The 14,789-nt window shown below is 38.6% G+C and overlaps 1 protein-coding gene across 2 annotated transcripts in view; it reads left to right on the plus strand.

Annotated features, from left to right (window-relative positions):
• The window catches only part of ARMH3 (armadillo like helical domain containing 3), a 142,836-nt gene that overhangs the window by 63,749 nt on the left and 64,298 nt on the right, over nt 1-14,789 (plus strand). For both annotated transcript variants that reach the window (XR_002136765.2, XM_019724983.2), the window contains exons 21-23: nt 5,140-5,222; nt 6,137-6,263; nt 13,898-13,973. Coding sequence is in view for 1 of the 2 variants with exons in the window: in XM_019724983.2 (XP_019580542.1) it covers nt 5,140-5,222; nt 6,137-6,263; nt 13,898-13,973 (286 nt within the window). In the remaining variant the exon portion in view is untranslated. The remainder of the gene's footprint in view (nt 1-5,139; nt 5,223-6,136; nt 6,264-13,897; nt 13,974-14,789) is intronic.

The following is a 14,789-nucleotide window of genomic DNA, read 5'->3' on the forward strand; positions in this document are numbered from 1 at the left end:
ATTTTTTTGTCAGTCACTTTGCTGTATGAGGGGCTGATGAGTAGAGTTCTGACTAAAGTTATGGTTTTGGGTAGCATCTATAGATACTAGTTCTAGAGAGCTACCTCCCCCACCTTCAACAAGTTTTCTTCTTCTTCTTTTTTTAATTGAAGTTTAGGAGGAACCAGTACAGTTCCATAGACCTCAGCAGGGAGAGTTCATGTACCTTCTTCCCAGTATGTTGCCTGATGAGGTTCAGGGTAGGCCACCCCAAAATAAAGTTCGCAAGTAACTCTATTTTGAATTCAAGTTACTTGAGCAACACCAGGTGCAAGAACACTGATCTGCCTTTGTTGCCCTGAAAGCAGGAAATAAATCTCTCCTGTGAAGGTATCCTCCTTATACCAGGAGGATAGAAGGCATCTTTATCTTCAGAGATAGGAAATTCAAAGCTGAGAAAGCTGTATAAACAAACTTTGTTACTTCTTCATTAATTTGCTACCCCAAGCAAAAACTCCTTTGTTTTGTCAGAGCTTCACAAATAGTTGTTTCTTTATCTGAAAAGCAAAAATGCCTGGTCACTCTTAAAACCTCAGATCTATGGGGTTCTCATACATACAAAGTTAAATTTGATTCTTTTTTTCCTGATCTGTCTGTCTTGTGTCAATTTAATTATTAGACCAGCCAAAAAGAATCTAGAAGGTAGAGGAAAATATTTTCTCCCCAACACCCTCAATGCAGTTTAGCTCAAACTAGCTATGTGGCTTTGGGTAAGTTATTTAACCTTTCTGAATTTCAATTTGGTCATCTGTAAATTGGGACCAATAATACCTACTTCAATAGATAGGTAAGAGGATTCAGTGAGAATAATGTACTTTAAATGTTGTACATAATGCCTACCATCTAGCAGACACTTAATAAAACTTTACCTCTCGTCATTTATGACTATTGTGTTTCTGCCTTTGAAAAGAGCTGAATGCAATTTTAGGGAGGTGATTTCTGTGGTTAAGTGTCTCTTCTTAACGTATCAGGTGAAGGGGCAGTACAAAAGAGGAATGTTTGCAATACTTTGTGAGCTTCTGGCACAGTTATTAACTTGTAGTTGCTGTCTCTCAGCAGGAAGAATGATGCATTCCTGTATATGATATGCCTGTCTGGCATTGGTGTTTTGGGACAGCCCACTCCTAGGGCCCTGGAGAGTGGGTATCAATGAGAATTGTCTGTTTAGGCCTGGATGGTCTCACCCCCCCAAGTTTGTCCTCATCCAAAAGAATACTCTGCAATAAATTGTTCCATTCTGTTTTGTGGGGATGAGCAGCCATAGATCACCTAATGGGCAAAACGGTTTACACAGTATTGAGTTTCTGTAACACAGGTCCTTCTTCTTTGGAAATCTCTGTCTCAGGGTCAAGCCTTTGGTGAGGAAGAGGTTATGTTAGCCTCTTCTCCCCTGCTTCCTTTTGAAAACTATAATTTAAACATTGGAAACACAATCAAAGGGTTAAATTCAAAAGAAAAAAGTACATCCTGCCTCGCTTATCTTTACAATGACTACATGTATTGTACTTAATACCAAACTCTTAAAGGCATGTGACAAATTATCAATACTATGTTTATACAACCAACCCCTTGTCTTTTAGAGTTATCTTAACTCCCCTCTATGTACTGCTACTTCTGTGACTGTCCTTGGAATAGTTTGGCTGGTCATGTGCCCAGATGGCACCAAGTGGACAAGTGGATCAAGGGCAGCTTTCTAAAAATGTGTGTGTGGAGAGTGGTGAGCCAGGAGCCAGCCAGCGTGAGCTCTGTGTGTTGGCACTGAGGTCCTGAGTGCCAGTTCTCTGCTGTCCTTGAACCTGCCCCTGACATGAGGCTGTTCTCTTTTTTGGCCTGCAGTTAAACCCTGTGCAGAGTTCTGTACCATAATAGCTATGAATAAGCTTGGCTGTTAATTGTTTATACCACCCCCCCTTTTTTGTCTGTTTGTTTCAGTTCAGATTTTGCATAAAGGAAGGGGTATCTTGGCTCCCTCTAAAGTCCACGTCTGGTTACATTCCAAATTCAGTAGATATTTTGAAGGCGGTAACCCTGAGCGAGGGAAATAGGAATAGTTTTAGTTAATAGTTATGTGGTGTTTTTTGTTTGCTTGTTTGTTTCTTAAAGTTACTGGAGAGGAACTAGAAACAGAGGAGAAGGGAAGGGGAGAGAGAGATGGGTGAGAGGTGAGAGCTAAAGAAGAGAGATGCGAGTAGATATAGTGGCCTGCTGAGGTAGTTTGTGCTGAGGAAAGCTACTGGGAGTGTTTAGGTGTTGAGAGAGTAGTGGAAAGGTAATAATAAGGTATTAAACACTTGTACTCTATTAAGTAAGTCGCTGAGAACCAAGAGAAAAAGGGGATCAAATACGTGAAAATAACCTGGAGCAGCTAGTGGGTGGAGAAAGTTATAAACCAGAGTCTAGAGACGTGTTGGTAACAGTAGAGTCAGCAAGTCTGAGCATACCATTTATACGTCAGCTTCCCTCCCTCTAACATTTAACTCCATCTGGCACCTTTATTTGTTTCATCTTAATGGAATGATGGAAAGAACACCACACAAGGAGAGCAGGTTCCAGTCCCAGCTTAGTCACTAGCTAGTTGGAGTGTTGGGGGGTGGGGGGTGTTTTCTAATCCCAAAAGGAGGAAATTGGATTAAATGACCTAAGGTCCTTTCTACCTCTAAAAGGCTGTACTCAGCTATGTTGAAGCCTCATAGACTTAGAAGTCTCATCACATCAGGTCAGAGGATAGAAGACAACGTGTGTGTAGTGACGTATAGGACAGTGAACAGTTGATAGAATGAGTGCAAAGTCAGGGAGGTGATAAAGGAGAAAAGCATTATTTCATGGGCTATTTGGGACATTCTCTCTTGGAGAGGAATTGTGGGCCCTGATGTCAGAGGCTTGTGGGGGCCTATTTTAAGGTTGCTTTGTGCATTTTAGCTGCCTATTAAATTCCCTGTAGAGATGGCTACTTCCAGGTGAGAAAACCCTGACTTTTTTTTTTTTTGAGGGGAGGGGGCTCTGACCTAAATTACCAGGTGCAGAATGCATCCCCCCTGGCACTGACTGTCAAGAGTATTGCCGTGCCAGGCTCTCCTTCTCAGTACTATTTGGCTCTGCTGATGTCTCTGGTAGTTGGGACACAGGCCGCCTCTTCTTGTGCCAGAATTGCTCTCTTCCTTCCCTCATATTTATCACTTTGTCATTTCTGACTCTGAATCTCACTGATCAAGACTAACTGTAGTCCAGCAGAGGAGCAATAAATCATTGTTCTCACTTCCTTTTCTCTAGGTTTTGTGCCCCTTAATTACCACATAACCTCTGCTGAGGTTGCATCTTTGTGCTGTGTGTGCTGGGGACAAAAGCCGTTGTTGATTGGATGTGTGCAAAACCTGCTTTGTCTCTCTCCAGCCATTATGTTTTGCAGAGTGCCACATGTGCTACCTGTCCTTTGCTCTTGTCTCCTGTGAGTTTATAAGTTCTGATTGTCAGGTGATTTACCTATTAACAGGGCTTGTCTAAGCTCTGGGGCTATGGGGTAGAGTGGGCAACCCCTAAATAACTCAGCAAGGTGATCTGCATTAATGAGAGAGGTTTGGGCTGGGTTATTTTTATATGAATTTTAGCTAATCCCTTCATTCTCTGAGCTCCTGGAGGAGCTAAGCAGGTTATGTGATCCAGAATGGGCTCCCATGGAGCTTTTCTTTGGTCCAGTCCAACAGATCACTTGTTAACAGACAACATCAAAAGGGACAGCTGCCTTTCTATTATGAAACCTCAGAGAACTTGAGTTGGGGCAGGGGTGAAGAGTTCATAAATGAGGATACCTCTTTCATCCCTAGCACAGCTTTTTTGCTATTTGAGGGGAAGATTCAGGCTTTAGAAACAGAATGGAGACAGTCTCTTGTACTTTTCCTCGCCTGCTGCTGCTTTACTGTACCTGTGCCTTTAAAGGATTGGGAGTGAGGGGTGTTGTGTGGTAGGCAGCAAGTGTTCGGAGAGTCTTACTCCTACTCTTTATTCCCTGCTGTTCCAAATCAAAGCCCACGTCTCTAAGAGTAGTAAACTTCACACAAAACTCAGACAGCATGAGAGAATGGACTTCTTTGCTCACAAAGAAGCAGATATGTCTTAGAAAAGGAGAGGTCAAGCCATTTTTTGTGTCTGTAGAAGTGAGGTGGGTTTAGGGGGAGAGGACAGAAGGATCACCGATTGCTGGCATCTGCTGAACCCCTTCTTTACAGCTTCCCATCAAGTAGGGGAGCGAGGCACAGGGGCAGCAGTCATGATGAGCATAGAAGCAGGATTCACTTCAAAGTCGTAGGTGAAACAGTATAAGGCAACTGATCATTTCTTTTATGCTTACTATTTATTTGCAAAATGTCTTAAAGCTGTACTGCTAACCTAGGGACTTGGCAGTCATTCTGTTTACTGAGATTGCTTGGATTTTAGCAGTCTCTCCCCTCATCAAGGACTGCTTGGCAGAAAGAGGACCTTTTGGGTAAATGTTGTCACAGTTGAAATAGGACAGAGTAAACTGCACTTTTGTTTGAATAGTTAAAACAGTTAAGGACTTTTTTTCTCTCATGAGCTCTCTTCCCATCTAGAGCTGAAGCCCAGCTGTAGGTTCTACAGTACAGCTAGCATATTAGTGACCAGGTAAAATTGAAAGATAGCCCTCTTCGCAATGATGTTTGAAACAGATATGTAGCTAAAACTTGGTGACATGAGATGCTAGCAGCCTAGGATGAAAGGGGCACCCTCATTTTGACCTGTAAATTGAGCAAATTTTATGAGGAAATCACCATGCAGGAGTAAATTTGGAACACTAAGATACCTGTTTTATAGTCATATTTCTGCACTTAATTGCTATTTAAGAAGTGGCAAAAAGAAGTAGATTTTTAAAAAACCTTCTGTGAGTAGATAAGCCAACATATGCATGGGAAGGTCAGTGCTTTCTTCAAATATACCCACCTAACCTACTTTTAAAAAGTGCTTAGTAGCTGTGACTTACTCATTCTAGCCCTATTTGGTTTTCTGTAGAGCCAGTCTATTTTCATTTAACTTTATTGATTATGCTTTGAATAGCTTGTTGATGTCTTTGTTGTTGTTTTTTTAAAGCCTTGATAAATTTGCTGAAGTTCCTTATGTCAAACGAGACCGTACTTTTGGCCAAACACAACATTTTTACGTTAGCCCTTATGGTGAGTAACCAAAAAAATATTTCTTTTTCTGAAGCTATACTGTAAGGCAGAGATGGGTTGGTTTGAAATAGGAGCTGTGTTCTGGCCACTAGACCATAGGGGAAACCAGGTCTTTTGGATCAGAATCTCTAGAGTGGTGTGTCCCAATCTCACCCATATCTTTGACGAACCTGGGACTCTTTCTCTTTTCATGAGAGTGTATTGTCCGGCAGGGGCAGGTAGAGGTCAGATCTCTGTGTCTGAGTAGTGAGCTGTGGCCCTGGTCTAAGTGACTGTACGACGCTACTGCAGTACCCCTGTTGGTACATTTCAAAGCCTCTAGAGGTGTCCCAGCCAAATGAGTGGTTCTGTCATGGCTGCACTTGGTTTTTGAGGGACATTATAGATGCCTGCTTATCTGACTGGTTATTTGGGGTAGAAGGAGGGTATTGTGTCCCTTGAATGTCTTCTCAGGATATTACCCACTGTGTTAATAAATGTTTAACGTTTTGGGGGAAAAAGTCCTGATTTGTAGCTTTTGCTAATTTCCATGGTAGAACTACACCCACCATGGCCAGTTCCAAACTATCTACATGACATCATTGAATGCAGAGTTGGGAAAAGATGAGCTGTAACACACCATTATATGATATTCCCTCCACACAGATGTGAGAGGTGTAACTCTCAAGAACATAGATAACACTAAAAGACAGAAAGTAATTAGGAAATTATGAGTTTTGAGTATTTATTACCTTCATTTTAATATAATTTATTGTAAGTTTATATAAGTTAATTTTTAATAATGGCTTTGTTTAGCAATTGGCTCACAAAATGCCTGAAAATTTAAGTCAGCTCTTGAAAGCTAGTAAGCGCTGGCTACAGCATACACCTGATAATACTCTATACCTGTATATGGACTTTTGCTTCTCTTTTAGATTGTGAACCTATTTAATATGTTTATCACATATGGCGACACATTCCTGCCCACCCCCAGCAGCTACGATGAACTCTACTACGAGATTATCCGCATGCACCAGAGCTTCGACAACCTGTATTCCATGGGTAAGCTGTCTTATCTTCTTCCTCCTCTCGCCCTGTCTGCTGTGATTTTTGGCATATAAGAGGAAAAGACTACAGAAAGTTCTCCTCTAGTTGCTTGGTTCCCTTGCTTGGCACAGAAATATAATAGTCTCCTCTTCTCAGGCATTAAGAAGGGCTATGTGGACATTTTTGCCTTCAGGAAGTCAGAATTCATCTCCAACCCTGTAGCCCTGTCTTGATATGAGAGAGAGAGAGAGAGAGAGAGAGAGAGAGAGAGCGCTTGTGGATTTAGTGACTGCAGTGAGATGGGAGTGAAAGAGTGGGTGGGAATTGACAGTGGCAAATGAAAAGCTTGGATTCCAAAGGAACATTGTGTGATTTGAGAAGGTACAGGATTTTAAGGAGTTTAAATGTACCTATGTATTTTTAGCATAGCTTACAAGAGGAAGTGGGCATTGGATAAAAATCTTTCTTGCAATCTGTTTGGTGATTGGCTAACTGAAAATTCACCCTGCAGCCATAGTGAGTATAACTTATTTCTGAAAGAGGTCATGTATCCTTGTAAGTTTGAGTGAGGAATCGAGTCAAACCTACCCGGAGTTTGAATGGTCAGGAAAGATATCTGTAGATTGCACAGAAACAGAAATCCACTCACTAAAACTGTCTATTAAAATCCCCAACTTATTAGCTGTATTGAGGTGTAATTGATATATAATAAACTGTACTCATTTAAAGTGATATACAGTTTTTGATAAGTTTTGGCATATGTACATGTTCAATGAAGACAATAAACATATCCATCAACTCCTAAAAGTTTCCTTGTGTCCCTTTATGTCCCTCTTACATCCTCTATCCCTCGCTCCCCATCTCTGGGCAACCGCTGATCTGCTCTCTGTCACTACGGATTAGTTTGTTTCATCCCTTTTGTTGAGACTATTTGTAAAAACTCCATCTTCTGTTTGGGACTCCTGTATTATGAAGTAGTGGAAGGAAACAGTGGAAAAGGATTGTGTAGGAGGACAAATCTTTTTTTTTCCCTAATACTTTATTTTTTACAGGAGAGGAAAACTTCTAAGAGAGACATGTGTAGCTTTGCTATGATGTCTGAGGCAGTGGGAGTACAGCCTTGTATTAGTAGGATGTTTTCAACTGAAAATATCAAAAAACTCAGACTTAAACTATTTTAAATAATAGGAAAATTGTTTTACTTGATAAGACTTCTAAGGAATGACAGTTCCAGAATGGTGTGAGTGGTTGCTTAACAATGTTTGCAAGGACCCAGATTTTTTCTATTTTCTCTGCTGTCTCCTTCTCAGTGTAACAGCTTTAGCATCAGGTCAGCTCCTCTCAGAATAGCAAGTTCCAGTTGTCACATCAAGACACATGTCTCTTTTTTTAGGAGCTAGGAAGTCTTCGTGAAGGCAGACTTCCCATTGGCCAGTATGCTCAGTGTACCTCATCTACCTGGTTTACCAACATCCTGGCTTTCAAGAATGTAGAATTTTCTGAGGGTGAAGAGCTGCCCTAGAGGCTTTGCATCCATTAATAAATGAATAAAGATGTCTTTCAATGAGGAAAGGAAAGGAGTGAGGGAGAAGCCTGTCATACCTGTGTAACTGGGCTGTGTACACAGTCAAATGAGATAAGCCCTTGTAGCTAGAGCAACAAGATAAAAGCGGATATCTGGGAATGCTCAAATCTGCCAAGAGTATTAAAATGTTAACCAGGAGAACACAGATAGGAAAGTGAAAAATTTCACTAAATGAAATACAACAAATGGAGATAGCATGTTTTAGTACTCTCTATTTTGTATAAACTGATGAAACTTCTGGTGGAAAAAACATTTTTTCAAATCAAGTTTTTTGAGGTATATTTTTCATATATAGTAAAATTCACTTTTTAATATATAATTCTGAGTTTTGACAAATGCATACAGAAGTGTAATTATTAGGTTGGTGCAAAAGTAATTGCGGTTTAAAAGGTTAAAAACAATTGCAGAAACCATAATTACTTTTGCACCAACCTAATATAAAAATGCAAGATATACAAGAGTTTCATTATCCCCAAAATTTTTCTTGTGCTCCTGTGAGGTCAACTCTTCACCCACCCTCACCCCTAGCAACCACTGATTTGTTCCCTGTCCACACAATTTGGTCTTTTCTTAAAAAAAAAAAAAAAAAAAAATTACACACACAAAATATATAGATAGATACAGTAGTTAGATATAGATGGGATCATATAGTCTTTTGAATCTGGCTTCTTTTCCTTAGTATTCATTTGAAATTCATCCATGTCGATCATCAGTAGTTCATTCCTTTTTGCTTTGGAATAGTATTCCATTGTAGGAATATGCCATCTTTGATTATTATTTATCAGTTGAAGGATATTTGGGAGGTTTCCAGTTTTTAGTAATTATAAATAAAGCCCCTATAAACATTCTTGTCCAGGGTTTTTTGTGAACACAAGTTTTCATTTCACTTGGTTACATACCTATGAATGAGATTTTTGGGTATTTGGTAAGTATATGTTTAACTTTGTAAGAAACTACCAACTGTTTTCCAAAGTGGGTGTACTATTTTGCATTTCCTTCAGCAATATGCAAGAGTTGTAGTTGCTCCATATCCTAGCCAGCAGGTTTTTTGATCACTTGGTTAAGGAAGAGTTCGCAGCATTTCTCCTCTGCAGAATTGTTTTTTTCTCTCCCTTTCCATACTTTATTCTTTGGAAGCAAGTCAATAAATGCAGCCAACACTGAAGTTGGTATTGGGGATGGATGTGGGGAGGTTAAGCTTCACCTCCTTGAGGTGAGAGTATCTATATAAATTATTTAGAATTCTTCTATAAGGAGAACTGGGTTGTTTGTTTTCTTATTTATTTATTAGTTTTTATTGGGGGAATATTGAGGAACAGTGTGTTTTTCCAGGACCCATCAGTTGTTGTCCTTCAATCTAGTTGTGGAGGGCGCAGCTCAGCTCCAAGTCCAGTTGCCGTTTTCAATCTTAGTTGCAGGGGGCGCAGCCCATCATCTCGTGCGGGAATTGAACCGGCAACCTTATTGTTAAGAGCTCACGCTCTAACCTACTGAGCCATCCGGCCACCCCTGTTTTCTTATTTTTGAAATGTAAGATTTCTTTGTATATTTTGCACACTAGTCCTTTATCAGATATGTGTACTGCGAATATTTTCTCCCACATTGTAGCTTGTATTTTCATTTTCTTTCTTTTTTTTTAAAAGATTTTATTGGGGAGGGGGAACAGGACTTTATTGGGGAACAGTATGTACTTCCAGGACTTTTTTCCAACTCAAGTTGTTGTTGTCCTTTCAATTTCCATCTTAGTTGTGGAGGGTGCCGTTTAGCTACAAGTTGTTGTCATTTTCAGTCTTAGTTGTGGAGGGCGCAGCTCAGCTCCAGGTCCAGTTGCCGTTGCTAGTTGGGGGGGGGGGGGTGTCCAGCCCACCATCCCTTTGTGGGAGTCGAACCGGCAACCTTGTGGTTGAGAGGACACGCTTCAACCAACTGAGCCATCTGGGAGGCAGCTCAGCTCAAGGTGCCGTGTTCAATCTTAGTTGCAGGGGGCAGAGCCCACCATCCCTTGCAGGACTTGAGTTGAACCGGCCACCTTGTGGTTGAGAGCCCACTGGCCCATGTGGGAATAGAACCGGCAGCCTTCAGAGTTATGAGCATGGAGCTCTAACCACCTGAGCCACCGGGCCGGCCCCTGTTATTTTCTTAAGATTGAAATTTAGGTCATTGATATGAGAACTTTTTTTAAAAATATAAATATTTAGTGCTGTAAATTTCCCTCTAAGTCCTACTTTAGCTGCAGCTCACAGATTTTTGTGTTATGTTTTCATTGTCATTCAGGTTCAACATATTTCTGATTTCTCTTATGATTTCTTCTTTCATCTTTCAGTTGTTTCAAACTGTGTTGTTTAATTTCAAAATATTTAGGGATTTTTCTTTTTTTTAGATATCTTTCTGTTAGTAATTTCTGGTTTAATTCTGTTTTGATTCGAGGATGTTCTTTGTGTGATTTCAGTCCTTTGAAATTTACTGAGACTTGTTTTATGGTCCAGAATACGGTCCATCCTGGTAAATGTTCCCTAGGCACTTGTATTGTGATCTTGCAGTACAGTGTTCTGTAAGTTTCTGTCTAGTCAACTTGTTTGATAATGTTCTCTGTTTTCACAGATTTTTCTGTCTACGAGTACTTATTCTAAAGGGACAGAGAAGACTGTTGAAATCTCTAACTGTAATTGTAGGTTTGTCAATTTCTTCTTTCAGTTCTTTTACTTTTTAGTTCATGTATTTTCTAGCTCAGCTGTTATGTGTGTACACATTTAGGATTACCATATCTTGGTGAATTTACCCGTTTATTATTGTGTAATGTCCCTCTGCATTCCTGGTAATATTCTTTGTTCTGAAATCTGTCTTGTCTGATATTAATATAGCCACTGTGACTTTCTTTTGATTAGTGTCTGCATGTCTTTTTCTATCCTTTTACTACTATTTATATCTTTAAAATTAAAGTGGCTGTCTTCTACAGAGCTCATAACTGGGTCTTGTTTGTTATCCAATTTGACAATCTCTGTCTCGTATTTGGTTTTTAAACCATATACATTTAATGTAATAACTGATATACTTTATTTTAGTTTTGCCATTTACTTTGTTTTCTCCCCCCAGTTTTTTTGTCCTTCCGTACCTCCTTTTCTGCTTTCTTTTGGATAACTTGAATATTTTTAACATTCCATTTTAATTTATCAGTTAGCTTTTGGTTTTATTTGTTTGTATATTTTTGGCAGTTGCTCTAGGATTATATTATACTTACCTTTCACAGTCTAGAGTTAATATTGTATCACTTCAATAAAATATAAAAACTTTTCTACTATATAGGATCCTTTAATAACCAATCGCCAAACTAATTTTGATCTTATAGTTGTCATATGTATGACATCTACATTAAAACATGCATTGAAAAACCCCACAGGACAATGCTGTTTTTGCTTGTGACAATCATCCATATGCTAAAGAACTTCAGAGGGAAAAATATATTTTTTTATTCACCTAGATATTTTCCATTTCTGTTGCTCTTTTTTTTTTTTTTTTTAAATTAGTTTCAGGTGTACTGAATAAATGTGCAAAGTAAACAAATAGTCTCAGAGATATAGAGGAAAAACTGATGGTTGCTCGATGGGAAGTGGGAGGGGATAAGGGTGAAGGGGAAAGGATTAGAAAGCACAAATTAGTAACTATAATCTTGCCATGGGGATATGAAAGACAGTTTGGGGAATATAATCAATAATGTTGTAAAGATTTGGTAGGGTGTCAGATGGACACATGTCTTATTAGGGAGACCACTCCATGGACGGTGTCGATGTCTGTCGCTCTTTTTATTCGTGGAGATTCAAATTTTCTTCTGGTATCATTTCTCTCAGTCTTAAGAATTTTCTTTAGCAGTTCTTTGTGTGAGCAGGCCTCCTGATAACAAGATATTTTTTTGTTTTACTACATTCCTAAAGGCTAATTTTGCTAGATATAGAATATTGAGTTGGTAGTTCTTATCTTGAAGTACTTTGAAGATGTTTTGTTCTTCTTTGTCTGGCTTCCATGGTTTCTGAAAGTAAATCTGTTGTCATTTGAGTCATTGTTCACATGTTTGTAATATGTTGTTTTTCTTCAGCTTTTTTTTAGGATTTGGTCCTTATCTTTAGCTTTCAGCAGTTTATGATATGTTTAGGCATGGTTTTTCTTTGAGTTTATCCTGTTTGGTTGGTGTTTGATGAGCTTTTTGAATCTCACCAAATTTGGGTGTTTTCAGCCATTCTATTTCGCAAATTTTTTTCTGCCCCAATGTCTTTCTCCTCTTCTTAGACTACAATAAATAAACATTAGACTTTTTGATATTGTCCCACAGGTCCCTGAGGCCCTATATGTTTTTCCCCACCATTTTTTTCTGTTCTTTATATTTAATGATTTCTATTGTTCTGTCTTTAGTTTCTCTGACTCCTGTGTCAATCTATTTTGTTATTAAGCCCATCTAGTGAATTTTTAATTTTACATAATATATATTTTACTTCTGAATTTTTAAATTGTTTCTCTCTTATAGTTTCAAGTCTTCTGTTGAGAAGTTCTGTCTTTCTGTGCATTCAAGTGTGTTTACCTTTATTCATGGAGCATAGTCATAACAGTTGCTTTAAAAAGTCTGATAATTTTAACATTTGTGTCATCTCAGTTATCTGAGTATCAGTTTTCTCATCTATAAAGGTATGCGTTTAATGTATCCATGGCATTAATTTATTGCAGTGAAGTCCACTGAATAGCAAGGACCTCCAACAGCAGCTGCCCCGAAACATAAATGATAACCATATTTTGAACTGTTTTTTCATTAAAAAATAAAGATAATTACCAATACTAAAGAAAAAGCAGGTGAAAAAATTTTTTAAATTTTATAATCTTTTCTAGTTTTACTACTGTTTTTTTCATAGTTGTATATTAGCCTGTATGTATGCAGAGTGTTATAGTTGTAATCATGTTATTCTTCTATTTTATTTTTTAAAACTATGTATCATAAAATATTTTCCTATTTTTAGTAATTTTATTAAGTCTATCTGTTTCTCTCTCTAGCTTAGTTAGTATGACTATAGTTGATTTAACCATTCTTTCTTTTCATGGAAATTATGGTTGTTTCCAGTTTTTGCTATTATTAAGTTTCTTTTAATGGCTGCATAGTATGTTATTTTTGTGTACCATAATTTACTACATATATGATTACCTTAGCTTGAGGCTTTTAGGGCATTTTGAAATCATTTTGTGTTTAAATTTGGCAGCTTTGTCCAGTTCCTCGCATATAGTAAACTGTCTACATATTTAGCTCTTATTAGCTATTTGTTCATAAAAACATGTACTTAGAGTGCCCACCATGTGCTTGTTCTTTCAAGGAGTGCTACTGGTTTGTCTCTTTTCTAAAATAGTCTAAGTGATGAAATGTGTGGCCCTGAAGCTCATAGCTAAAAGAGAACGTTCTACATTTCTGTCACCTCTCCTCCTGTGGGTAAATGTGGAAAAGAGAATGGAATGTGGTCAGAGAAGGAAGAATGTTCCTATTGATTCATGTTGCAGGTCGCACAATTAAGTCAGAGGAGCTAAAACAGGTTACTCCTTGGTTAAAACATGACCATCTTCTTTCTGGCAAGGTTATTTGTCCAGTTTGACTAAGCTTAGACCTTTAGGAGAAAGATAAATATGGAACAGGAGAGGATAGTTAACTCAGCCAACCAATTCCACTAAATCAATGCCAGCCATTAGGGAAATGATAAATGTAGTAGCCAGGTTACCCTCACATTACCTCAGTATAGATGGTAAATGAATACAAAAACTAAGTATGGAAACCAGTTAGCTGGAATTGGATAGAAGGGAACCCAGGGCAGAGGAGGAGTAGATAGTTTGATAGAAAGTACAAAGAAAGTTAGTGAAAGAAATTCCTGGTGAAAATAAGCCCCTATATTTTTCTCTAGCATGAGGACATTTTAAACAGAAGATTGGCACAGGCTCTGTTTGATTATTCTAGTAGTGCTCTGTGAGATGTGTCTTCATTCCTTATATTTGTGTTTTATACCAGGGGTTTGACAGATTTTTGTTCTTCCCTTCTGTGCAGTTCTGAGGCTTTCTACCAATGCAGGCCAGTGGAAAGAAGCAGCTAGCAAGGTGACCCACGCATTGGTTAATATCAGGTAAGGAATGAGAATTTCTTTCAGAGTTGCTTGCCTCATCCTGAGGTTTATTGTACCTTTCTAAATGGAGTGTGTTGGACACCACTACTATTTTAAGCCCTGCTATCTGTAGGAGTGGAGGAAGTTGTTGCTCTTGATCAAGAAAAGCAGGAGTGCACGAAACTTTCCTTTTGTTACGTTGAAATAGCTCACAGTGCTGTTCTGTGAATTTTCTTACCAAGAGATGGTCACAAGTCCTTTTCAGGAGTCTTTATTGCCAAAGTATTTCCTGTGTATAGGCCACTTGAAAGCTTTTCTCTGAAAATATTTTCTGCTGTTCTCAGTTCAAAGAATGACTCATGGTAATCTGGAACTTTGACGTTTTGCTTTACATGGCTCTTTCTATTTGTGGTAAATAGAGGCAAATGCAGCTTGTGGGGCTGCATTTAGGTTCCTTATGAAACAGCAAGGCATTTACAGAGTGCTGTATGTATTGGATAAAACAGTCATATGTGGAGTTGGTTTAGGGTCTGGAGGAAAAGACCACACACACTTACAGAAGTAAGCAGTTTGTAAATGGGGAGAATGTGCTTTCAGTGTTAGGAAACCTAACGCTGACTTTTCCTATATTCCTTGCTCCCTTTGTGCCTATCATTTTCCATTTTCTCAACAGTTATTAAATTGTTCTTGCAAACTATTGAAAAATTAACAATGAGTGGAAGAGGCAAACCCAGCAGATGGGGAAACTTGATTTAGCTCCAGATGTAAGCCTTGCCAGACATTCCCGGTATTAGTAATACATTTACAACTTGGTATAGATTCTAATGTGTGACAGAG

This window comes from Rhinolophus sinicus, linkage group LG07 (genome assembly GCF_036562045.2).
Source record: "Rhinolophus sinicus isolate RSC01 linkage group LG07, ASM3656204v1, whole genome shotgun sequence".
NCBI lineage: Eukaryota > Metazoa > Chordata > Mammalia > Chiroptera > Rhinolophidae > Rhinolophus > Rhinolophus sinicus.